The sequence below is a fragment of the Macaca thibetana genome, chromosome 16 (assembly GCF_024542745.1).
Source record: "Macaca thibetana thibetana isolate TM-01 chromosome 16, ASM2454274v1, whole genome shotgun sequence".
NCBI classification, from domain to species: domain Eukaryota; kingdom Metazoa; phylum Chordata; class Mammalia; order Primates; family Cercopithecidae; genus Macaca; species Macaca thibetana.
Window position 1 is genome coordinate 55,003,374 of NC_065593.1, and position 24,548 is coordinate 55,027,921.

At 41.6% G+C, this 24,548-nt stretch overlaps 2 protein-coding genes and 1 long non-coding RNA gene across 7 annotated transcripts in view; 2 read left to right on the forward strand and 1 right to left on the reverse strand.

Moving 5' to 3' along the window:
- LOC126938967 (uncharacterized) overlaps positions 1 to 24,548 on the forward strand; it is a 152,403-nt gene that overhangs the window by 47,268 nt on the left and 80,587 nt on the right. The gene's annotated exons all lie outside the window — the stretch shown is intronic.
- LOC126938935 (40S ribosomal protein S17-like) lies at positions 40 to 22,704 on the reverse strand. Of its 5 annotated transcripts, none has more exons than XM_050763735.1 (6): positions 22,482 to 22,704; positions 17,598 to 17,815; positions 12,104 to 12,304; positions 11,327 to 11,515; positions 1,559 to 1,741; positions 40 to 1,344 (listed from the first exon to the last, which is right to left on the reverse strand). In XM_050763735.1, the coding sequence occupies exons 1-6, from the start codon at positions 22,637 to 22,639 to the stop codon at positions 1,292 to 1,294; spliced, it is 1,002 nt and encodes a 333-aa protein (XP_050619692.1). In that variant the 5' UTR covers positions 22,640 to 22,704; the 3' UTR covers positions 40 to 1,291. The 5 variants fall into 5 exon arrangements, with proteins under 5 accessions (XP_050619692.1, XP_050619694.1, XP_050619695.1 ...); XM_050763737.1 differs by having other exon boundaries at positions 41 to 1,344; positions 22,486 to 22,704; XM_050763738.1 differs by lacking the exon at positions 22,482 to 22,704 and adding an exon at positions 21,073 to 21,743 and having other exon boundaries at positions 41 to 1,344.
- LOC126938912 (leucine-rich repeat-containing protein 37A3-like) overlaps positions 22,328 to 24,548 on the forward strand; it is a 110,268-nt gene continuing 108,047 nt past the window's right edge. The window contains exon 1 of the mRNA XM_050763656.1: positions 22,328 to 22,498. Within this exon, the coding sequence (XP_050619613.1) occupies positions 22,397 to 22,498 (102 nt within the window). The 5' untranslated portion in view covers positions 22,328 to 22,396. The remainder of the gene's footprint in view (positions 22,499 to 24,548) is intronic.

Here is a 24,548-nt window from a genome sequence, read left to right on the forward strand (position 1 = left end):
GTAAAATTGAAGATTAACAGCCATAATACATAAAGCATTCCTATTCCTAAAATTCATTAAGGACAGATAACAAAACTCATTAGGAAAAAGTGACAAAAAGACATGAATAAGCAATTCACAGGAAGTTCAACAAACACATGTAAGAAACTTAACCACATGAGTAAGGATATGCAAATTTTTATATGAACTACTTTTCACCATTGGAAAAAATATTAAGAGGAATGATGTTGATTTTAAGTGAGAGAATAAGGAAACAGATGTGTATGTAAATTACTGGTATAAATCTCTTTTGATATACAATTAAGCAGTAGTTATCACTGTTTTTTAAATACAGCTACCATTTGACCAGCAAGTCCACTTACTGTTTTTGTACTGCCAGAAATACCTGCACAAGTACACAAAGATTTACGTTAAGGATGTTTAAAAGCATCACTATTTGTAATAATGAAAAACTGTTAACAACCTAAATGTCCACTAATAGAGAAATAGTAGATGATTTATGGTACATCCATACTTTAAAGTATCATGCAGCAGTTTTTAAAAAATGAATTTAATTATAACATAAAAAGATTCTCTACATGTATCATTGAGTAAAAAAAGCAGGATGCAGAAAAATACATGCAGAATGATCCTGTTTATGTTTAAAAAATCCCCAAAACTAAAAAAATCACCCAAAGCCCCCCAAAAACTTTGTAAACATACATACATAAATGTAACCGCAGAGAGAAAGATCTAAAATGTTACACACCAAACTGTTGATGGATGGTGGTTACCTTTGGGGAGGGAAGTATGAAAAGGATCTTTCTTCCCCGCTCGGTGTGCTTTTGTATATTTTTATTTTTATTTTTATTTTATTTTATTTTTTTGTTGTCCCAGATTTATTGAAAATAATATAGCACTGCAGAAAAAATTCAAACAGGTCCCCGAGGCGTTTTGAAATTCATCCCAACTGTAGGCTAAGTGACTTGCAGGTTGGACAGACTGCTGAAGTCCAAAAGCTTCAGCATTTCCTTAGTGTCAGGATCTACTTCAATTATCTCCTGATCCAGGGCTGAGACCTCGGGAACGTAATTGTCTCTCCTTTCTCTCTCCTCCTCCTGCAGCTTGATGGAGATACCTCTTACAGGGCCTCTCTGAATGCGCTTCATCAGATGGGTGACATAGCCTGCTATCTTGTTGCGGAGCTTCTTGCTGGGGATAATGGCGATCTCTTCGCACACGCGCTTGTTCGTGTGGAAATCGTTGCCCAGGCGTGTGTAGTACTTCTCTATGATGACCCGGGCCGCCTTCTTCACGGTTTTGGTGCGAACGCGGCCCATGTTGGCGGGTCCTTGGTAAAGAGCGCTTTTGTATATTTTTAAAACAAAAACATTGAGTGCAAGTACTATCAGTGTTTTAAAAAAAATGAAAAATAAAGGAAAAGAACATCTACATTTTCCCACCCCCACCAAACTTTCATTTAAAAAATTAAAAACTAAAAAAATAAATAAAATAAAAAATAATAAAGCGAAAATAGAAAAAACTTCCCTTTAATGGAATGCATGAGGTATATTCTTACCTATCTCTTCCTGAATAGAGACAGGTGTATGAGATTCTCTTTCTTCATTTTCAGGATCATCAGCTGCCTTAGCAGATTCACTCTGGGAAGAATTTAGTTCACTGCTGTTACTGTTTTCCAGATCAGGCCGCATGGAGGTAGTGGTAGCACTAGTGTTACTGCTCTCACATGTCTTGTTAGGTTCTTTTAGAAAAACAGAATATCTGATTTTTAAATTGGAAATCACATGAAAAATGACGAATTGTCAGAAAAGACATTTGTGTTAGAATTTCATTACAAAGCTGTATTTTTAAAAGAAAAGCTGTTCATGTATGACTAGTGCAATGTATAAAAGAAAGTGGTAAGCAACACCTTATGAGTTATTTTTTAAGTCTTCCAGGCTATTAACTTACTGATTATTTATTTATTTATTTATTTTTCTGTAGAGATGGAGTCTCGCTCTGTCGCCCAAGCTGGAGAGCTGGAGTGCAATGGCGCGATCTTGGCTCACTGCAACCTCCGACTCCCGAGTTCAAGTAATTCTCCTGCCTCAGCCTCCCAAGTAGCTGGGACTACAGGCACATGCTGCCATGCCCAGCTAATTTCTTTTGTATTTTAGTAGAGACGGGGTTTCACCATGTTGCCCAGGCTGGTCTCGAACTCCCGAGCTCAACTCACTGACATTTTTGTGGGGTGAGGACCCAACCCTAACCCGCTGACTCATACCACCTTAGTCTCCAGCACAAGGCAGACAATCTTTTGGATACCCCAGAGCTGGAGAATAACCAACTGATATGACTATCTCTGAAAACTTACAGTGCACCAGATATTGCAGAGGTGGTTTTGCTGAGATAATATTCAAAATCTGAAGCTTACAGTCTTACTTTTGAAAAGTATTTAAACAGTATTAGAAACAGAATTAAACAGGATTATTTATCTCTATGGTTTTCTGCCTGAATAGTATAACCCCCAAATTAACTAGAAGGTAATGCGTACATGTGACTGTTTTCTCCTCCTCCTCCTCCTCCTTCTCCTTCTCCTTCTTTCTTCTTCTTCTTAAAAACAAAAAACAAACAAACAAAAAAACCAGAGTCTCGCTCTGTCATGCAGGCTAGAGTGCAGTGGTACAATCTTGGCTGACTGCAGCCTCCACCTCCCAGGTTCAATAGATTCTCCCACCTCAGCCTCCTGAGTAGCTGGGACTACAGGTGCGTGCCACCATGCTCAGATAAATTTTTTGTAGATTTTGGTAGAAATGGGGTTTCACCACGTTGGCCAGGCTGGTCTTGAACCCCTGACCTCAGGTGATCCGCCTGCCTTGGCCTCCCAAAGTGGCTGAGATTACAGGTGTGAGCCACTGTGCCCAGTTGTGATTGTTAACTTCTAAGGACAATTTAGTAGTATCACTATGAGTATAGTTCTTAAAAGCATATAAAAATTACCACTACCGGCCAGGCGCGGTGGCTCAAGCCTGTAATCCCAGCACTTTGGGAGGCCGAGACGGGCGGATCACGAGGTCAGGAGATCGAGACCACTCTGGCTAACACGGTGAAACCTCGTCTCTACTAAAAAATACAAAAAAAAAAACCTAGCCGGGCGAGGTGGTGGGCGCCTGTAGTCCCAGCTACTCGGGAGGCTGAGGCAGGAGAATGGCGTGAACCCGGGAGGTGGAGCTTGCAGTGAGCCGAAATCCGGCCACTGCACTCCAGCCTGGGCGACAGAGCAAGACTCTGTCTCAAAAAAAAAAAAAAAAAAAAAAAAAAAAAAAAAAAAAAAAAAAAAAAAAAAAAAATTACCACTACCATGAACAGAAAACCTGTCTTTCCATGGTAGTTCTAAAATTAAGAGTCTCCCTCTGTGTTTGTTTTTGCCATTAACAAGGTACTCTTCAAATCACCCAAAATAAAAATTGGTTGACAATCTATTGCAGTAACTATCTCTAATGTATAATGTCGGGTTTCAGGAAAAGAACCTGACAACCCGATGGAAATATGTGAGCCATCACAAAAGAAAAGAAAATGGCCTTTAGGCATATGGAAATATGCCCAATTCAAACTAAGAGAAATATAAAATAAAACTGTATGAAGAAACTACTCTCAGTTATCAAGTGGCAAAAATCCCAGTCTCACAACACACAAAGGGAAAATTACATAGCATTTACTTAACGTAGCAATCCTGTGTAGCCCAAGATACACTAAAAAAATACTAAATTATTTATCTATAGAGCTATTCATTGGAGTATTTAAAATGGCAAAAGACCCAGAAATGAAGAAAATGCCCATGAGGCTGAGAGCAGTGGCTTATGCCTGTAATCCTAGCACTTTGGGAGGCTGAGGCAGGCGGAATACTTGAGGCTAGGAGTTCAAGACCAGCCTGGGCAACATGGCGAAACTTTGGCTCTACGAAAAAATACAAAAATTAGCCAGGCATAGTAGTGCATGTCTCTAGTCTTAGGTACTTGGCGGGCTAAGGCAGGAGGATCACTTGAACCCGAGAGGCAGAGGTTGCAGAGAGCCGTGATTGGGCCACTGTACTCCAGCCTGGTGACAAAGCTGAAATCTTGTCTAAAAAAAATGGGGGGGGGTGCCGGGTGCAGTGGCTCATGCCTGTAATCCCAGCACTTTGGGAAGCTAAGGTGGATGGATCACCTGAAGTCAGGCCTTTGAGACCAGCATGGCCAACATGGTGAATCTTGGCAGTGAGCCAAGATCACGTCACTGCACTCCAGCCTGTGTGACAGAATGAGACTGTGTTTCAAAAAAAAAAAAAAAAGAAAAGAAAAGAAAGAAAAGAAAATGCCCATCAATAGGGCACTAGTTGAACAAAAGATGGTATATACAATTAAATACCATGCATCATAGCAAGAACTGAGGATAATCACTATGTTCACATATAAAATGATCTCCAAGATTAAATGTTAAAAGCAAGGTGTAGAACAATACTTATAATACGCTCACTTTTGTGTGAGAAGGGGAGGAAATACAAATTTATAAACAGTTGTTGCTTTTACTTATAAAAAACAAAATCAGCCAGGCACAGTGGCTCACGCCTGTAATCCCAGCACTTTGGGAGGCCGAGGCAGGTGGATCATGAGATTAGGGGTTCAAGACCAGCCTGGCCAAGACGGTGAAATCCCATCTTTACTAAAAATACAAAAATTAGCTGTGCATGGTGGCAGGCGCCTGTAATCCCAGCTACTCGGGAGGCTGAGGCAGGAGAATTGCTTGAACACAGTGGGCGGAGATTGCAGTGAGCCAAGACCGCACCACTGCACTCCAGCCTGGGCAGCAGTGTGAGACTCCATCTCAAAAAACAAAACAAAACAAAAACAAGAAACATTGAAGAATAACCAAAAAACAATAAAAATGGCTACTTATAAGGGAAAAGAAAGACATGGTTACCTAGAGAGAGAAGGAATGAAAGTGAAAATTCTCTGAATATCTCCAGTTACATAGTTTTGAATTTATAATAATGTAAATGTTCTTCTACATTTTCAAAAAAATAAAGTTATTATAGAAATGCATCCCTAAAAATTAAAACAGAAACGAACTGCGTATCAAGTTGTGCATAACCACACAAAGGATTATTATTATTATCTTTTTTTGTTTTGTTTTAGACAAGGTCTGGTTCTATCACCCAAGCTGGAGTGCAGTGGTGCAATCTCGTTTCACTGCAACTTCCACCTCCTGAGCTCAAGCCATCCTCCCACCTCAGCCTCCTGAGTAGCTGGGACTACAGGGAAGCACCACCACGCTCGGCTAACTTTTACAGAAAAGGGATTTTGCCATGTTGGGCAGGCTGGTCTTGAACTCCTGAGTTCAAGCAACCTGCCCACCTCGGCCTCCCAAAGTGCTGGGATTACAGGCGAGAACCGCCACGCCCGGTCCAGAGGATTATTTTAAGTGACTTTAGAATATGATATTTTGTCTGTACATCCTTACTAGAAATGTAGTATAATGAGAAATAAAGAGCAGCAAAAAGTCATAAATGCCATTCAGCAGTCTTAGTGTCAGCAGTAATACTGGTATTATGAGAATACCGCCATATTGAAAAATCACTTCCTCTTATTATTAATGCACATTAGGATAGGAATATCCTGTATTGGGATAAAGCAAATATATAGCTGAATCACTGTTGCTAGGAACTGAGGCTTTCAGTATAGGGAACAGAGATACAAATGTAAAAACAAAGAAACTAAGTACGCTATCCGCAACCTGAATCTGAAGCATCAAAATAAACTGATGATCTTTTTCTTTTCAAAAACATGTCTTTCATAACACTACCCACCCAAAAAGCCTAGGGGCTGTGAGAGCCCAGTAGCAAAAAGTATCCCTGAGTCTAGATTGTGGTCTCTAAATATCATTTCCCATTAAAAGGAACTTGGACTTCTTGAGGAAAAAAACCAATTCCAAGTCGGGATAGGTACTGTGTCACATAAGCCTCAAACATTTTATTCTGCTGAAGAGCAAGAAGTCCAGCCAGCATGGTGGCTCACGCCTGTAATCCTAGCACTTTGGGAGGCTGACGTGGGCGGATCACCTGAGGTCAGGAGTTCGAGGCCAGCCTGGACAACATGGTGAAATTCCATCTCTACTAAAAATACAAAAATTAGTTGGGTATGGTGGTGGATGCCTGTAATCCCAGCTATTCAGGACGCGGAGGTTGCAGTGAGCCGAGATTGTGCCCCTGCACTCCAGCCTGGGTGACACAGCAAGACCATGTCTCAAAAAAAGAAGAAAAAAAAAAAGGAAAATCCCCAAAACTCCATATTACAGTCTCCAAATAAATAACTGATTCTGGAAAGATCATTAAAATGAGTGAGAGGTTAACAGAGACTCTTGCAATCTCACCACCTAAACTCTGATCAATCTAGGAATCTCTAAAGGTAGAAAAACCATATACCATGAGCCTCTTGGTGTGACACAGTATCAATTAACCAGCACACTGTTTATAAAGTATTCTTCCCAAAGACAGATGAAACTGAATAGGTACTAGGAGATTAACTTTTTAACTTTATAAGTGATATGTACCAATCTTTCCCCAAATATTGTCCAACTTTTTCAGTTTAATCTTTAATCTGAGCCACACAAAATGTTTCTGATCATTGATCATACTCGATATAATAGGTATCATGAAACCTGACCAATTTTCTTATGCTCTCACTCCTATCATTTTTATACTACAATTTTACCATTTTTCCTTCACATAATAACTTCACCAAATTATATGAGAACAACAGTGTTCTCTGACAAGATCTTATTTCAAAGTAAAGCCCTGAAATAAAATATATACAGAAGCAATTCTGTATATATAAGGAAATACTAAAGTAAATGTTTGTATTTCTACAAAAATTCTAAATTCTCAGATTTTTAAAAAAGTCCTTCTATTGCAGAAAATATATACAATACAAACATTAACCAAAAGAAAGCTGGTGTAGGTTGAAAACATTATTCAAAATAATGGACATTTCACAATGATAAAAAAACCAACAAAATATAAATATTAGGTGCTCCTAATAACATGGTTTCAAACTGTATAATGCAAAAACTGAAAAAAAAAACAAAAAGAGAAAAAGGCGTATCTACAATAAACAGAAATAATTTTAAAATATCTGACAGGAAAAAAAAACACACCCAAAAACGTACCAAGAATACAGATTAGAACAATACAATCAGAAACCTTATCTGAAGTGAGACCTTGTTTCTAATAAATAAATAAGTAAGCTGGGCATGGTAGTGCACACCTGTAGTGTCAGCTACTTGGGAGGCTGAGGCGGGAGGATCGCTTGAGCCTGGGATGTCAAGGCTGCAGTGAGCCATGATCGCGCCACGGCACTCCAGCCTGGATGAAAGAGTGAGATTCTCTCTCAAAAAAAAAGACTTTACCAAAAATATCTTTCCATCTGAAATGCTATCCAATCTAACAGTCTCTTTTATTGATAAGTTTTAATCATTAAGTTGGATGTCTAAATACATTCTGAAAGTTTAGAAAAACCAAGTAAGATATCGTCTGTCATGGCTATTGTTGTTAATCTGCCTTGAATAATTCTTCCACCCCAATTTTTTTTTTTTTTTTTTTTTTTTTTTTTTTGAGGCAGAGTCTCATTTTGTCACCCAGGCTGGAGTGCAGCGGCACAATCTCGGCTCACTGCAACCACCACCTTCCAGGTTCAAGCGATTTTCCCGCCTCAGCCTCCCAAGTACCTGGGATTACAGGCGCTTGCCATCACACCCAGCTAATTTTTGTATTTTTAGTAGAGACGGGGTTTTGCCATGTTGGCCAGGCTGGTCTCAAACTCCTGACCTCAGGTGATCCACCTGCCTCAGCCTCCCAAGGTGCTGGGATTACAGGCGTGGGCCACCGTGCCCGGCCCACCCCAATTCTTCTAACAAGGCATCTCATCCACTGACCATAGGTAGTGAACAGCGGTAAGAGTTTGGTCCAGGGATATCATAAAGTGTTTAGCACATTGCCAGGCACATTGTAGGCACTCAATAAATATCTGCTGAATAAATAACTGCATAGAGAGCCACAGAAACAGAGGGAAGCAGGTAATTCTCTCTGAAGGTCACAACTCTTTTAAGTCTGTCTACTGCCCATTGGAATGTAAGTCACCAAGGTCCCAGATCTTATCTATTTTGGTCACTGATATATCCCCATTAGTATATTCTGAAGTCAGGGACCTATTAAAATGCTTCTCTACTTTATAAAAGTACCAAACTTCTCTTTAAAATCTGGTATGTATATTTAATAAAGTCTTTTAAAATGTTTTTCATGTTTTGGAAACAAGTATGATAATTCTGTTTTGTTTTTTACTCTAGTCATGAAGAGAACTAGGAGTTATTAAATGGGAAGGTTTTGAATTTATTGTAGGGACAGCATTTTCAGCTGTCCAGCACTCTCACCCTGCTAATGACCCAAAATCCCCTCTGATGCCAGCTACTGACAATTGCTATATTTGCTCCCATTCTAGTTTTCTTGAAACTGCTTGCTTATGTTTTCATATAAATATATTTCCTTTTTCTTTTTTTGAGATGCAGCCTTGCTCTGTCACCCAGGCTGGAGTACAGTGGCATGATCTCAGGTCACTGCAACCTCCGCCTCCCAGATTCAAGTGATTCTCCTGCTTCAGCCTCCCAAGTAGCTGGGACGACAGGCGTGTGCCACCATGCCTGGCTAATTTTTGTATTTTTAGTAGAGATCGGGTTTCTCCATGTTCATCAGGCTGGTCTCAAACTCCCGACCTCAGGTGATCCACCCGCCTCGGCCTCCCAAAGTGCTGGGATTACAGGTGTGAGCCACTGCACCTGGCCATAAATATATTTTTAAATACATGAAAATACTATTATATTTGAACTGTGAAGTGTAACTACAAAGGCTCTCATTTACAAGAGATCAACATTCGTTATGTTCAACAAATCATCAAATCAGCATTTTTTTATGTTGATTAACAACTACTGAATCAGGAAAAGTGTAATTCAATTCACTCACTTCGTTATTCTTTTTTTGCTAGGCTTTCTCACTCTTCAAAGGAGTTAACTATAAATATCAGTAACAGTAATACTCAACGTTTACTGAGCAGTTAATATGTGTCGGGCACAATCCTAAGTGCTTTATATATATATTATTCATTTAACATTCTTTAAAAACATGTAAGATACTAGGATAATAGTTTCTCCCTTAAATCATTCTAATAACAAAAGAACATATATCTCAGAGAAATATACTGGTAATATAATACCTTACAAAGCAAATGTCTGCTAAAATCTAAGTATAGCTGTTACTCAGCTGAGTTTGGTTTACAAACAGAACTAGATCATACATAAACCCACTAGTTGTAAACCTCAATGTAATGTAATGTACTGATCAATGTAAAAGTACAAAGAATACTTTAAAAAGTATCTACTAAGATTGTAATCATGATTCCAATAAGAATTAAATATTTTCCACATTATTTTGGGGGCAATAATCAACTTTCAAACTTTTAACCCTGAATATGTGAGTCAGGATAACATAATTTTTAAGAACTAGATAGGACCCAGAACTTTAACCATAACATTGTAAAATTAAATTATAGATCTCTAAGTTTCTCCAATCTATTCAATAAAGGATTCTCACTGAAATAATCTCTTATAGGTACTTATCAAATGCCTCTAGTGAAAGGGAATTTATTATTTCTATTTTCTAAAAAGCTCTAATTTTAAGTTGTTAATATTTAATCAAAATATTCTTCATTATATTTCTATTTATGACTTAGCACCTTACATTTCAAAGAAGAAGTCTCATATGCCCACACATCAGCCCTTCAAATATCTGAGGACAATTACGTTATTTTCAGCTCACCCCTCGATGTCAAGCCCCTATTCTTTTCTAGAATAAAAACTTTTTTTTTTTTTGGAGATGGAGACTCACTCTGTTGGCCAGGCTGGAGTGCAGTGGTGCGATCTCCTCTCACCGCAACCCTCCTGGGTTCAAGGGATTCTTGTGCCTCAGCTTCCCGAGTAGCTGGGATTACAGGCATGAACCACCAGGCCTGACTAATTTTAGAAAAAACAGGGTTTCACTGTGTTGCCCAGACTGGTCTTGAACTCCTGGCCTCAAGTGATCTGCCCACCTCGGCCTCCAAAGTGCTGAGATTAGAGGTATGAGCCACTGAGTCCAAACAACATTTGTTTCTTTATTCATTTCACCAGGTGGCATGGTTTCCAGAGTTTTCTTGATTTTTTTTTTTTTTTTTTGACATGGAGTCTCACTCTTGTCACCCAGGCTGGAGTGCAGTGACACAATCTTGGCTCACTGCAACCTCCGCCTCCGGGGTTCAAGCGATTCTCCTGCCTCAGCCTCCCGAGTAGCTGGGATTACAGGCGACTGCCACCATGCCCAGTTAATTTTTGTATTTTTAGTAGAAATGAGGCTTCACCATGTTGGCCAGGCTGGTCTTGAGCTCCTGACCTCAGGTGATCTGCCCGCCTTGGCCTCCCTAAGTGCTGGGATTACAGGCATGAGCCACCGCACCTGGCCCATTTCTTGATCTTAATGACCAATCTCTCAACAATATAAAATATGGCAGACTTACTGCTGTTTGCTGCAGTTCTTCTGGACCTTAAACTTACATCCCTATCTGTAGCACCCAATTAAACTGGTGTTTTCAGCAACACAGTTCACTGTTGACCAGTACTCAAATGGAAGTCATCCTCATAAGAATGCTAGGTTGTCAAAATCCTTCATGGTATGCAATAGGGCATTCTTGGTGTGATATAACTTACTTGGAGTATAACTTTAACTTTAAAAACTGAAAATATGAATTACTGGTCAACCTACATTTTTATGTCAAAATACATCTGACAACAATGTTTTGTGATCATGATTTTCTACCATAACACTATGGTTTAAAATGCTATAAATATTACATGAGCACATGCAAACATAAAATTAATTTGTTAGTATCTACAGAACTAGAAAGGTCAGATCATTCAACATTGAGCGATTAGCACGTAAGTAATTAAAACTAAAATATCTGCCAGTGTGGTCTGGTGATAAAATATAAAAATCCATCAAACAAAAACAGCTAAATGAAGTTTAAGAAGCATGAAAATCACAATGAGTTTCAAGCACTAACTGTGAGGACATTAATCAAACTCCAAATGTTAGGTGATAATTCAGCAAAAAGGGATGGCACTGTAAGCAAGCAGCATGAATGAACACAAAGTTTTAGGTGACATTCGGCTTTTACTACAAAAGGGAAGGATTTCCCCCATTACAGAGGCATTGATATGCTGCCCTCTGTACCTGGCACATCCTGGGGGAGCTCAGATGCCACCTTCTTCTCTGCCATGTTGCTGCTATCAGGGGTTTCTGAGAGACACCCCACGGGGCTCCTCCCTTCAGGGGCACTAGTCTCTTCTGAAGATGCATTTGCTGTGTTGTCGCCAAGATTTGCTGACACAGAGTTACCTTTATCCCCAACTTCTGTTGGCTCTACAGCAAAATGCACAACAAAACTTTAAAGATATTCTTTAAAATTGCTTCAGGACAAATGACCACATTCAGTCAACTACTAAAAATGATCTGTCACCAAAGAAACCTGCTTCCATTGGATGGCCATTTTAAAGCAATTAGATTCTGGGATATTGCTGCAATAGGTAATCCAAAGAGTATTTAAGAATATTTAATAGTATATTAAGAATGTTTAAGTAATTAACACAAAAATGAACATATTTATATATATGTTCATACATACAAAATTATACATACAAAAGTATACATATATAAGTATACATACAAAAGTATATATTCTGGTATAATATAAAAATAGTACTTTTTCATAGGGAAATGGCAACTTAATGGCAAGTATAGAGACATGAGTATAATATTATAGCAAATCCACTATTACGTAAAACTCATTACAATTGTCACACGTTACAAGAGGGGACGGTATCCTGATATCTTTAGAAATATTAAATTAAGTAGTTGCTTGCAATGTTTCACTTTCATTTTGCAAGTAAAACTGGAGGTTTCATAAATAACACTGATGAAATATTTCTTTTTAATCAAGTAATTTTTTACCCTCAGATTTTCCTTGCTCAGGGTCATTGTCTGGTGTTTTGTATTCACTGTCTTTTTCAAGGGACTGGTCTTCGAATTCTCTGCTTTTCTGAGCATCTTTAGAGTCATCCTCAGCCTCGTTCTTGTCTTTTTCTATTTCTTCTGGGCTTTTAACATTATCAGTGTCTGCCTTTTTGGCTCTTATAGATTCCAAAATTTCTTCTATAATGAAAACAAATAAAAAATTATTTCTATATATAACCAAATAGAACAGTAAGTACAACAAATGCCACTTAAGAGTTTCAGTACAAGTTATTAAAGAGGAAAATTAAGTATTTTTAAAGCATTAGACCTATGAAATAACAATCAATATTACAAACAAAATTTTGTTTAGAGAGTTCAACCAATGTGGTGTATCTTCACGTCTAGAAAATACATGCTAATTATGCATTCTACTTTTTTTTTTTAAGTAAAGTTAGTCTATCTTTTTAAAATATAGGCTAGATACAGATATCTGTGACAGATGACAAAAACTGCAAGCTGACATAGACCCACAGTCTGGGCAGCACACTGTAGTGATCAAAACCTAGAAACCCAAAACCCACTGCAAATCTGACTTGGATTAGCTGTGTGACTCTGGGCAAGCTACCTAACCTCTCCAGGCCATCATTTCCTCAATTGTAAAATGAGAAAACAGAGGCCCTTTTGTAAGAACTTTCTCTCTGAAATCCCTTAACTGTTCTGAAAGTCATTAAGTCTCTAAGCACACTCACCTTCTTTCAACTTAGACAGAGTGATGCTATGGCATGTTATAGACCACGGGATATAGAAGGACCACAGTGCACAGAAACCAGGGTGTATCAGTATGGACTCATGGATATCAGTTATATTCTTTGGGTTATCATGCAATACTGTCACTTTTAATTTTGTTGCACAAATTGTTTCAGCTTTGGTCACTTGGGACTCTTTCCAAGTCTAGTGTCCTTTTGATACATATTCACTCATTCATTCATCCATCCATCCATTCATTCACTCAGCGTTTTCTTAACTTTCCAGTATTACAAGATGCTCCAGGTTCACCTTGTATTTTCCCTGCCTCAGTCCTAGAATCCACCATCTCTCCAAGGTGCCTTTGTTCTTTTTTGAAGAACAAATTGGAAAATGATGTTAGAAGTCACAATCTAGGTGCTTGGTGTGCTTGTTACAACTGGAGTGTTGCTTTCTAGGGTCTCTTCTAGGCCAACAGAGCTAAGAAATGTAGTGATAAATATACACATCTATTATTATTTCAGTATTTATCTCTGCAGGCACATATGTGTATGAGTGAAAGCCTATGTGTCTGTGTAGGTTCATTTACCATTGCCCACTTGCTTATTTGTAACTTCTCTGACAGTGAGAAATCTGGCTCACATTATCTGTAATATATCTAGTTATTTGTTCACTCCATTCCTAGCACATAGTAAAATAGTTTTGGAATTGCTAAACTGTTTCCTCACAAAAATAAATTTACCAACTTGAGTACAATATTTGTGAATAAGAAGAAACACCTTTTTTTTTGAGATGGAGTTTTGCTCTTGTCGTCCAGGCTGGAGAGCAATGGTGCGATCCTGGCTCACTGCAACCTCCACTTCCCAGGTTCAAGCAATTCTCCTGTTTCGACCTCCCAAGTAGCTGGCATTACAGGCGCCCACCACCACACGAGGCTAATTTTTGTATTTTTAGTAGAGACGGGGTTTCACCACGTTGACCAGGCTGGTCTCGAACTCCTGACCTCAAGTGATCCACCCGCCTCAGTCTCCCAAAGTGTTGGGATTACAGGCATAAGCCACCACACCAAGCCAGAAGAAACAAACACTTTTAATACCATGTATATCCACAGTACTCCTCTTTGGATTTTTGGGTTTGTGTTTCCTTTTTTTTTTTTTTTTTTTTCTGAGATAGAGTCTCGCTCTGTTGCCCAGGCTGGAGTGCAGTGGCGCAATCTTGGCTCACTACAAGCTCCGCCTCCTGGGTTCACGCCATTCTCCTGCCTCAGCTTCCCAAGTAGCTGGGACTACAGGCACCAGCCACGACACCCGGGTAATTTTTTGTATTTTACTAGAGACGGGGTTTCACCATGTTAGCGATGATAGTCTCGATCTCCTGACCTCGTGATCCGCCCGCCTCAGCCTCTCAAAGTGCTGGGATTACAGGCATGAGCCACTGCTCCCAGCCTGTGTTTCCTTTTTTAAAATTTTATTTTTTACTTTTTTAGAGACAGGGTCTCATTCTTGCCCAGGAGTACACTGAAGTGATCATAGCTCACTGTAACCTTGAATTCCTAGACTCAAGTTATCCTCCCACCTCAGCCTCCCAAGCAGATGGAACTATAGGTGTGTGTCACCATGCATGGCTAATTTTTTTTTTTTTGAATGGAGTCTTGCTCCAGGATGGAGTGCAGTGGTGTGATCTTGGTTCACTGCAAAACCTCGCTTCCCGGGTTCAAGCGATTCTCCTGCCTCAGCTTCCCCAGTAGCTGGGACTACAGGTGCGTGCCACCACGTCCAGCTAAATTTTTGTATTTTTAGTAGAGATAGGGTTTAACCGTGTTAGCCAGGATGGTCTCGATCCCCCAACCTCATGATCTGCCCACGTTGGCCTCCCAAAATGCTGGGATTATAGGCATGAGCTACTGTGCCCAGCTGCCTGGCTAATTTTTTAATCTTTTTAAAAATAGAGATGGAGTCTCACTATGTTGCCCAGGCTGGTCTTGAACTTCCAGCGACCCCCCTGCCTTGGCCTATCAAAGCACTGGGATTACAGTCGTGAAGCGCTGCCCAGCCCTTACTTACTATATTTTAAAGAACATTTTATTTGGAAAAAGAAATGTAGTTACCGATTATCTGCTTTTCTTAGAGGCACAGCTTTCCTCTTTTCTTTCTTTCTTTTCTTTTCTTTCTTTTTTTTTTTGAGTCTTGCTCTGTTGCCCAGGCTGGAATGCAATGGCACAATCTCAATTCACTGCAACCTCCACCTCCCGGGTTCAAGAGATTCTCCCACCTCAGCCTCCCAAGTAGCTGGGGCTATAGGTGCACACCATTGACGACACCTGGCTAATTTTTATATTTTCTGTAGAGACGGGGTTTCACTATGTTGGCCAGGCTGGTCTCAAACTCCTGACCTCAAGTGATCCACCCATCTCAAAGTGCTAGCATTACAGGTGTGAGCCACCATGCCCGCTGTCTTTCAAACATAGCTACATCCTATAGCTTTTCTTAACCAAATCATTGTACATCCTCCCAACTTTCCCAGGCCATTTAATGAAAACCAAACAAAAAAAAAATGTTTAATTGCCTCCTAAGTTTAGACCATTTAAATTGGTTGAAAAGCACAGGTTGGATGACCATAGTTCTCTGATTTTCTACAAAGATTCTAATTTCAAATAGTCTATCTTGCTAAACACTCTTGTATATATGTGTGTATGTATATGTGTGTATACATACACACATTCATACTGGTTTTAGGTCCAAAAACCTATGACAGTCATAGCCATAAGAAAAACAGACCAAAAATAGGGCCAGGCACAATGGCTCAGGCCTGGAATCCCAGCACTTCACAAGGCCGAGGCAGGTGAATCACTTGAGGCTAGAAGTTTGAGACCAGCCTGGCCAACATGGTGAAACCCCATCTCTACCAAAAATACAAAAATTAGCCGGGCGTGGTAGTGCACACCTGTAATCCCAGCTACTTGGGAGGCTGAGACATGAGAATTGCTTGAACCCAGGAGACTGAGGTTGCAGGGAGCTGAGATCATGCCACTTGCACTCCAGCCTGGGTGATACAGTGAGACTCTGTCTCAAAAACCAAAACCAAAACAAAACAACCAACAGCAACAACAACAAAACAAGAAAAACAGACCCAGTGTTCAGCAGAGGGAAAAACATTAAAGGATGAGAAAAAATTATGTTGTATCTGATCTATACTAAATATGCATATTCTATAAACATGTATATTCTACACTTTGCATGAATATTTCAAAACTAAACAAAGAATGAACCTACCAGGTTTTAGAAACCATCTCTACTTAGAAAAATTTCTTCTAAAAATAAACTTCCTTCAAATAAGCAAAATAAAGCATTATAAAACTTAATTACCATACAGGCATAGGATAAAGCAAATATAGTAAGCTGTATATTTAGCTATAAATATATAGTAAAGTACAGATCTAGATAATGAATATATGAGTATTTACTGTATAATTATAATTATTATTATTATTTTGAGACAAACTCTGTCCCTGTCGCCCAGGCTGGAGCGCAGTGGCGCAATCTCAGCTCACTGCAACCTCCACCTCCCAGGTTAAAGCAATTCTCCTGCCTCAGCTTCCTGAGTAGCTGGGATTACAGGTGTGTGCCACCGGGCCTGGCTAATTTTTATATTTTTAGTACAGACGGGGTTTTGCCATGTTGGTCAGGCTGGTAACTGTATAATTCTTTAAACCTTTCTGTACATTTAATTTTTTTTCATAAAATATGGAGGAAAAATGCAGAAGAAAAATTTAACTCTCAGAAATAGAATTAAACTCACCTAAAGTAGACATGCATGTGTATAAAAACCAGAGAGCTATACATTAGAAATGAAGTATTTTGTTTGAGAGGTTAACATCAAGTCAAAGTCATCAGGACAGACTACGATTCTGAAATTCCTGTTATGCTACAAATTATTCTTGGCTATTATCAGAACCTCAGTAGTTTCCATTGTTTTCATCTCATATAACTCCAAGTTAAAGAACACCATTAGACATTATTTTGGGTATTTACCTGGACTGGGTGGTCCCAAACTGACTATCAAAGCCAAGATTTTGGTTACCAGAGAGAGCAAATAAAGGTAACGGTGGTGGACTGGTGTTTTAATGGGGAATTCTTCTGAGTGTTGAATTCATTGCCAATATACTCCTTAAAAAGTTGTTGAGAGGATTAAAGAATTGTAAAACACCTAGTTGAGCACCTGGCCACAGTAGGCACTCAAAAATGTTAGTTTTCCCTTCTCTTCCCCATCAGTTTTCAACTCTTGTGAATACTTCCTCCTCTAGTACCAGGTTGACGTTGTACCTTAACCAAAAAAGGGAGGCTGAGGCGGGCGGATCACGAGGTCAGGAGGTCGAGACCATCCTGGCTAACACAGTGAAACCCCGTCTCTACTAAAAATACAAAAATTTAGCCGGACATGGTGGCGGGCGCCTGTAGTCCCAGCTACTTGGGAAGCTGAGGCAGGAGAATGGCATGAACCCGGGAGGCGGAGGTTGTAGTGAGTCGAGATTGCGCCACTGCACTCCAGCCTGGGCGATAGAGCAGGACTCTGTCTCAAAAAAAAAAAAAAAAAAAAAAGAAAGAAAGAAAGAAAGAAAATTTTAATCTATATTTTAATCTATTTTCAAAGTTTGCATTTCATACCAACTGATTTCAAACCAACTGATTTCATACCAACAGTTTAGCTCAGACTTAACAAAAATAAAATGAGAAAATGCCCCTCTCACCATTAGCTGCCGCCAGAAAGGATTTGTTACTGCCCCAAACCTTATCAGTCAGGTCTTCGGTTATGTCCATGTGTCGGTGGATTTCTTCACGCATTTCTTCCAGAATTTTGCAGAGTTCTGCTTCCCAATAATCTTTCTCTAGACAGTCAATTAATTCTGCAAGCTGGACCTTTGTGCTGTAGTACCAAATTTTATTTTCATTTTCTGTATCTTCTTCTCTGTTTAAAAATGGGGGAAAATATTTTATATATTAGACATAATGCCACTTACCTGAGTTTCACCTACCCAGTGAAAAGTTAAAACAAAGCTTATGTACTAAAACTCAATATATGTGCTCACAAGAGATCCCTGCAGGTCTTACTCAAACTTGATTGACTCTGAGAAAGGACATCTAAAAAACATGACACAAAGAAAGATGACCTCAAAATTCAGAACCACATGAGAGTACTCTGTGGAAGCCAGTTTCAGCTGCTTCTCAATCAACTTTAAGATCATCAGTGTAACAATATGGTGAGCAGAATGTATTTAGAATTATTTTATTTTATTTATTTATTGAGACAGAGTTTCACTCTTGTCGCCCAGGCTGGAGTGCAGAGGCGCAATCCCGGCTCACTGCAACCTCCGCCTCCCAGGTTCAAGTGATTCTCCTGCCTCAGCCTCCAGAGTAGCTGAGACTACAGGCATGTGCCACCATGCCTAGCTAATTTTTGTATTTTTAGTAGAGATGGACTTTCACCATGTTGGCCAACATGTTCTTGATCTCCTGACCTTGTGATCCACCCACCTCGGCCTCCTAAAGTGCTGGGATTACAGGCATGAGCCACTGCACTCGGCCTAGAATTATTGTAGAATAAAATAAATTTATTTTAGAGACAGGGTCTCACTTTGTCACCCAGGTTAGAGTGCAGTGGCACCATCATGGCTCACAGCATACTCAGACTCCTAGGCTCAAGCAATTCTCCCGCCTCAGCCTCCCAAGTAACTAGGACTACAGACATGTGCCGCCATACCTGGCTAGTTTTATAATATAGTTTAGAAATATTTTCATCAAAATGGTGTAAATGCTTTGCTAAATTCTGGTTCTTGAAGGAGTTATCTCAAATAATATCTCATCCCTCTTCTTTACTTCTGGACAACTGAAGCTCAAACTGGAGAGGAGCTTTCTCTCCTGCCTAAAACCGTCCTAAGGTTCCATTCACTTTTAATGGAGTTAAAGACTTCAACAGAGATGGTCACTAACTTAAAAGAAACAGGTAAATTAATGTCTAGGACTAGACGTAGAGGAACACATATAATGGTATTCTGTTCCCACTCAAAAGGAATTCAAGAGTATGTGTGAGGCAATTGATGAGAGTGAGTCTGATTTTCTTGTTTCCTCAATGGCAAACTGAGGGAACTGAAAGAACTGGGCTTTAGGGGAGATCTGGCTTTAAATAGGCTCATTTGCTTATAAGATATGTGGACATGGAGAAAACACAAGCTCTCTGAGCCTCTAAGACATTTTATTTACCTCACTTGTAAAATGAGGATATAATAAAAACCTGCCTGCAGGCCACTATAGGACTTACAGGTATAATGATAAGGCATCTACCATAGTGCCTGGGCACATTAGTGATCAATAAATGTTAAATATTATTATTATTATCATTTTTTTTTTTTTGAGACGGAGTCTCGCTCTGTCGCCCAGGCTGGAGTGCAGTGGCGCGATCCCAGCTCACTGCAAGCTCCGCCTCCCGGGTTCACGCCATTCTCCTGCCTCAGCCTCCCGAGTAGCTGGGACTACAGGCGCCCGCCACCTCGCCCCGGTTAGTTTTTTGTATTTTTTTAGTAGAGACGCGGTTTCACCATGTTCGCCAGGATGGTCTCGATCTCCTGACCTCGTGATCCACCTGTCTCGGCCTCCCAAAGTGCTGGGATTACAGGCTTGAGCCACCGCGCCCGGCCTAAATATTATTATTAAGATAAAAAATGAATAAAAATTTAGTAGCATTACAGGAATGAGTCACTCAGTAATTCTGAGAAAGAAGGGCTATATTAAATCATAGATAAATAAAAGGATACTGGTGGAGTACCCTTATTCTGAAAACCTGAAATCCAAAATGCTCCAAGATTCAAAAGTTTTTGAGTGCCAACATGCTGTTCAAAGGAAATGCTCATTACAGCATTTCAGATTTTCAGATTAGGAATGATCAACTGGTAAGTATAATGCAAATATTCCAAAGCCCAAAACACTTCTGATCCAAAGCATTTTAGATAAGGGATGCTCAACCTATACAGTATTCACTGACTTAACATTTTTCTTCTTGAAGCCACAGAAAGATAAATTCATTAAAGCATAAAGTAGCAAAACATCAAATACCTGCTAATCCATTCAAAGAAAAGTTGGGGTTTTTTTGGTCTGTTTTGTTTTGTTTAACTTTTCTCTTTTTTGGGGGGTGGGTGACGGAGTCTCGCTCGGTTCACCACAACCTCTGCCTCCCAGGTTCAAGCGATTCTCCTGCCTCAGCCTCCTGAGTAGCTAGGACTATGGGCGCATGCTAATAAAAATTAGCGCCCGGCTAATTTTTGTGTTTTTAGTAGAGACGGGGTTTCACTATGTTGGCCAGGCTTATCTCGAAATTCTGGGCTCAAGCGATCCGCCCATCTGGCTTCCTAAAGTGTGGGGATTTCAGGCCTGAGCCACCGCACCTGGCCATCCTCTTCAAACAAAACATGGCATTTCCATTGGCCTAGGTCTTCACCTTGTCTACTTCATTGACTTACATTACTTACCTAGTCCTCGCAGCCATATACACATTTGTCACCCTTAGAGCTCAACCAAATTGTATTGAATGCATTTATTTGGCAATTAGTACTTGTATTTTAATTTTCATTTCATGTATGTTTTTCATTTTCCTAATAAGATTGAAATAAGCCATTTGACATACAGAATCCTGTTAGGTATTTTTCTTTCTTGTTTTAAAATTTTGAGAGAGGGTCTTGCTCTGTCACTCAGGCTGGAGTGCAGCGGTGCAATCACGGCTCAGTGCAACATCCACCTCCCAGGCTCAAGCGATCCTCCCCCCTCACCCTCTCGCGTAGCTGGGACCGCAGGTGCGCACCACCATGCCCGTCTAATTTTTCAGTTTTTTTCTAGAGACGAGGTCCTGTTATCTTGCCCAGGCTGGTCTCGAACTCCTGACCTCAAGCTATCATCCAGCCTTGGCCTCTCAAAGGGCTGGCATTGCAGACATGAGCTATTGCGTCCGGCCAACTATTTTTAAATTACTTTTTGGTTGTCACTTATCTCAATAAATATTAAAGTTTATAAAATCTTTCTCTTATCTGAAGAGCTGACTTCAACCACTCAGAGTTGAGTCCCTGTGATAAGGTTTGAGGGTGCCTGAAATATCATCATGATATGTACCCTGGGCTAAGCTCAAACCTAGTGACTTCTCAAGTAAATAAATAAAGGTTATTTCCCGATAATACAAACCTATGACACCGTGAAGTAGGTTTTAGGCAGGATTCCCTCTTTTCCACTGCAAAAGAGAGGTAAGTTCTTGCTTAGGTGGTCGGGGTCCTAGCTGTGACACTGGGAAGGTGGCGGGAGATTGGAACATGCAGCAGCTGCCTTCTGGAGTTTACTGAGGCTTTCGGAGTGGGGATTCCGCGCAACAGGTTTTAGGGCCCCCCTCCCTCCGGGCGGGGCATCCGGGAGCGTGGCTCCCGGCACAGATCCGGAACAGTTGTCATCGGAGTCAATTTCAGGACTCCAGCTCCAAGCCTCGCAGTTTCCTAAATTCTGGGGGCTTGTCTCCCTGTCCCCCGACCCCGACTAATTTCCCTCGGTCGCTGGCGCTGCCCGGTCCCTTAGGTCGCTCGGGCCGCCCCCATCCGCGACGACTTTTTTTTTCTTTCTCTAGCTGTTTCCCTAGAGGGCGGGGGGGGGGAATGATATTTGGGGGCTCTCCTGCCTTCCTGTCGGAACCGCGGAAGCGGAGCCGCGGGAAGGAGGTCCGGCCAGCTTTGGGCTCCAGCCAGGGGTCCGCGGAGACTGTGGTCTCCGAAAGCCTTAGACGCGGGGCGTGTAGCGAGCTGCGGGCCTCTCTCAGCCGCGCCACCCGCGCTCGGAGTCCAGCCGCGCCGCGCTGCGCTGAGCCCAAGCGCCCCGGGCTCTCCGCTCCCGACTCAATGTTCCCGCGCTCCCCCTAGCGGCTGCCGCGCCACCTCGCCCCTTCCCAGGCTCGTCGGCGGCGCAGCACCTGTGACGGCGCTCCAGTAGCGGGAAGAAATAAGATGGCGGTTGAAGGCGAGCCGGAGTGGGGCCCCAGCAATTCGGTTGAGCCTCCTCCCTCCACCCGCTTCCGCCGGCCGGACCTCTCCCGCCCGGCCCCTAGGGCCTCCCCACCCGGCCCCGGCGCTCCCCACCGCCCGCACTGCGCCAGGCCCTCCCGGTCCACTTTCCCTTCTTTCCCCGCCTCGGGCTCCAACAAGAGGGGCCGGTGGGGCAGGCGGACCAAGCATCCCGCGGCTCCCGCTGCGCCCCGGCCCCGCCGCCGCCGCCCCACGTCCGGACCCGTCCGGAGGCTCCGCTCGCCGCTACGCGGTAGCAGCCGGGGCAGGTGGGCAGCCGCCAGGCTGAGGTGGTGCCCAAGACGCGGCTGAGCTCGCCCAGGGTGGGCAGCAGTAGCCGGAGGAAGTCGCCGCCGCCGGGCCCCGGCGCCAGCACCAGCGACCCGGGCGGGCGAGGGGCGGGGGCAGCCACCTTGCCCGGACCACCGCGGCCCGGAGCGTCGTCAACAAAGTGGTGCACGACGATGACTCCGATTATCGGGAGGAGCTGGAAGACGACGACGAGGACGCCAGTTACTACACGGAAAGCAGCTTCAGGAGCTGTAGTACCTACAGCAGCACTCCAGGTACCCACGAAGCTCAGTTGCTGCAGACTCCTTCCTCACCTCCTCTGCCCTCCCCGCTTGCTCACTTATGTGGTGTGCATCCTGCTCCGATCTCCCGCCGACCCCTAAGCAGAGGGGAAATGCGAGGGGAAAGAGGCGCATTGTTCAAAGTGGAGATTGCATTGTTGCAGTTTGCAGGTCGCACTCTCTCGCTGCCCCCCCCCCGCCCCCCTGCCAACCCCCTCTTTTTCCTTCTCAAAATTTGTGCCGTGTGCAGTGTCTCCACCGGGCAGGATTGAAACTTTGGCAAACACATATCCTTTGCATTCATTTTTCTCCTCTTGTTTTGGTGTGGTTTTCCGGAATGAAAGAAGCCTCTTGTTTTGCAAACCTCTTTGCATTTCTAATGTGGTTCCTTTCGGATTTTTATTATATATCTGTTCCTTAAAAGGGAGTTAAGGATTTGGACAGATTGTGGCATACAAACACACACAAAAACATGCCTGTTTTCACACCCCTAGCTGTGGTTTTTAAATTGTGTTAAGGAAACGGATCATTTGGGTTAGTAGGGGAACCTTATCTGGTACTGTGTGTTTTTATTATTCGAGTGCTAATGGGCCCGTGCAACAGCTGCTGGTAAATGGCTGATTAAAAAGCAAAGCAGCTAAACAAGACCCAACCAAATTTGGTAATTCATCCGATTCAAAATTGTTTTGGTTAAATCAAAAATAAAAGTATAAGACCGCAGGAACGCGCGTCTTAACTCATTTGATCGCTTTGCCTTGCTTGGGGAATGCAGTTTCGTGTCACCTGTTGCAGAAGATGTGTAGTTGATCATCTAGACATAATTGCCGAAGATGAACTTTTGGACCGACTTCTGACACACAGCGTCAGTATCAGATTTCTTACACAGCGACTTTTTCTTTTCACTCTATTTCTGAGGAAAAAGCCCTCCCGAAATCCGTAGTGAATTTCTCCATGGTAACCCCTCTTCTGTTTTCACACAGCAACGTTTCTCTAGGCTGGTGCATTTTGTTAAACACCCCCGCCCCTGCCCCCACCGCAAAGTCTACTTTGTATTAAATACGTGGTTGCAATTTACTAAATTGTGAAATTAACCGAAACAACAACCGGCAAGACTTTCCTTTATAATTTTGCAAATCTAGATTAATTAGAATCTGGTTTTAAAAACATTTAAAAAATAAAGTTTATGAGGAAATACTTGTGATGAAAAAGTACCCTTTTTTCCTTGAAGTGAGTTGTGTCATGTCTTTCTCAGAGAAACTAGGGTAGTAGAAGTGGTTAAATTGCAAAGTTTCTGTTTTTTTAAATAAATGCTTAAATACTTATTGGAGAAGTAGGGTAGTATTATATTAAGCCAAATGTAAACCCATGTAGATTGTCCTAACATAAACTGAAAAAGTAATTTCTTTTGCCCGATAGTCAGAATCATTGCCAGACTTGCCCTGGGAGGCTGGCTAGAGAATGAAGGGAATGAATCAAGTGTCCGATATTTATGTCTTATATGTAGAAAGGAATACATGTAAATTCTTCCCAACCTAATTTTTAATGCATCTTTTTTTGTTTGTTTGTTTGAGACAGAGTCTTGCTCTGTCGCCTAGGCTGGAGTGCAATGGTGCAATCTTGGCTCACTGCAAGCTCCACCTCCCGGGCTCAAGAGATTCTCCTGCCTCAGCCTCCATAGCAGCTGGGATTATAGGTGCCCACCAGCGCGCCTGGCTAATGTTTGTATTTTTAGTAGAGATGGTGTTTCACCATGTTGGCCAGGCTGGTCTTGAACTCCTGACCTTGTGATCCGCCCACCTTGGCCTCCCAAAGTGCTAGGACTACAGGTGTGAGCCACCGCGCCCGGCCTAGTACATCTTTTATAGTAATAACTTTTACCTTAAGAAATCACATGCTGGTCTTTGTACCCAGAGCCGGTAATTGAAACATGGAGACTGGATTGCATACACCCCTGGAACAAGTTTTTTCTGGTTAGAGCTAAGACATTTTGGCAGGGCAGTAAGTCCTATTTGAAGGCCTAGCAAATAATATTTAGGATTGATGG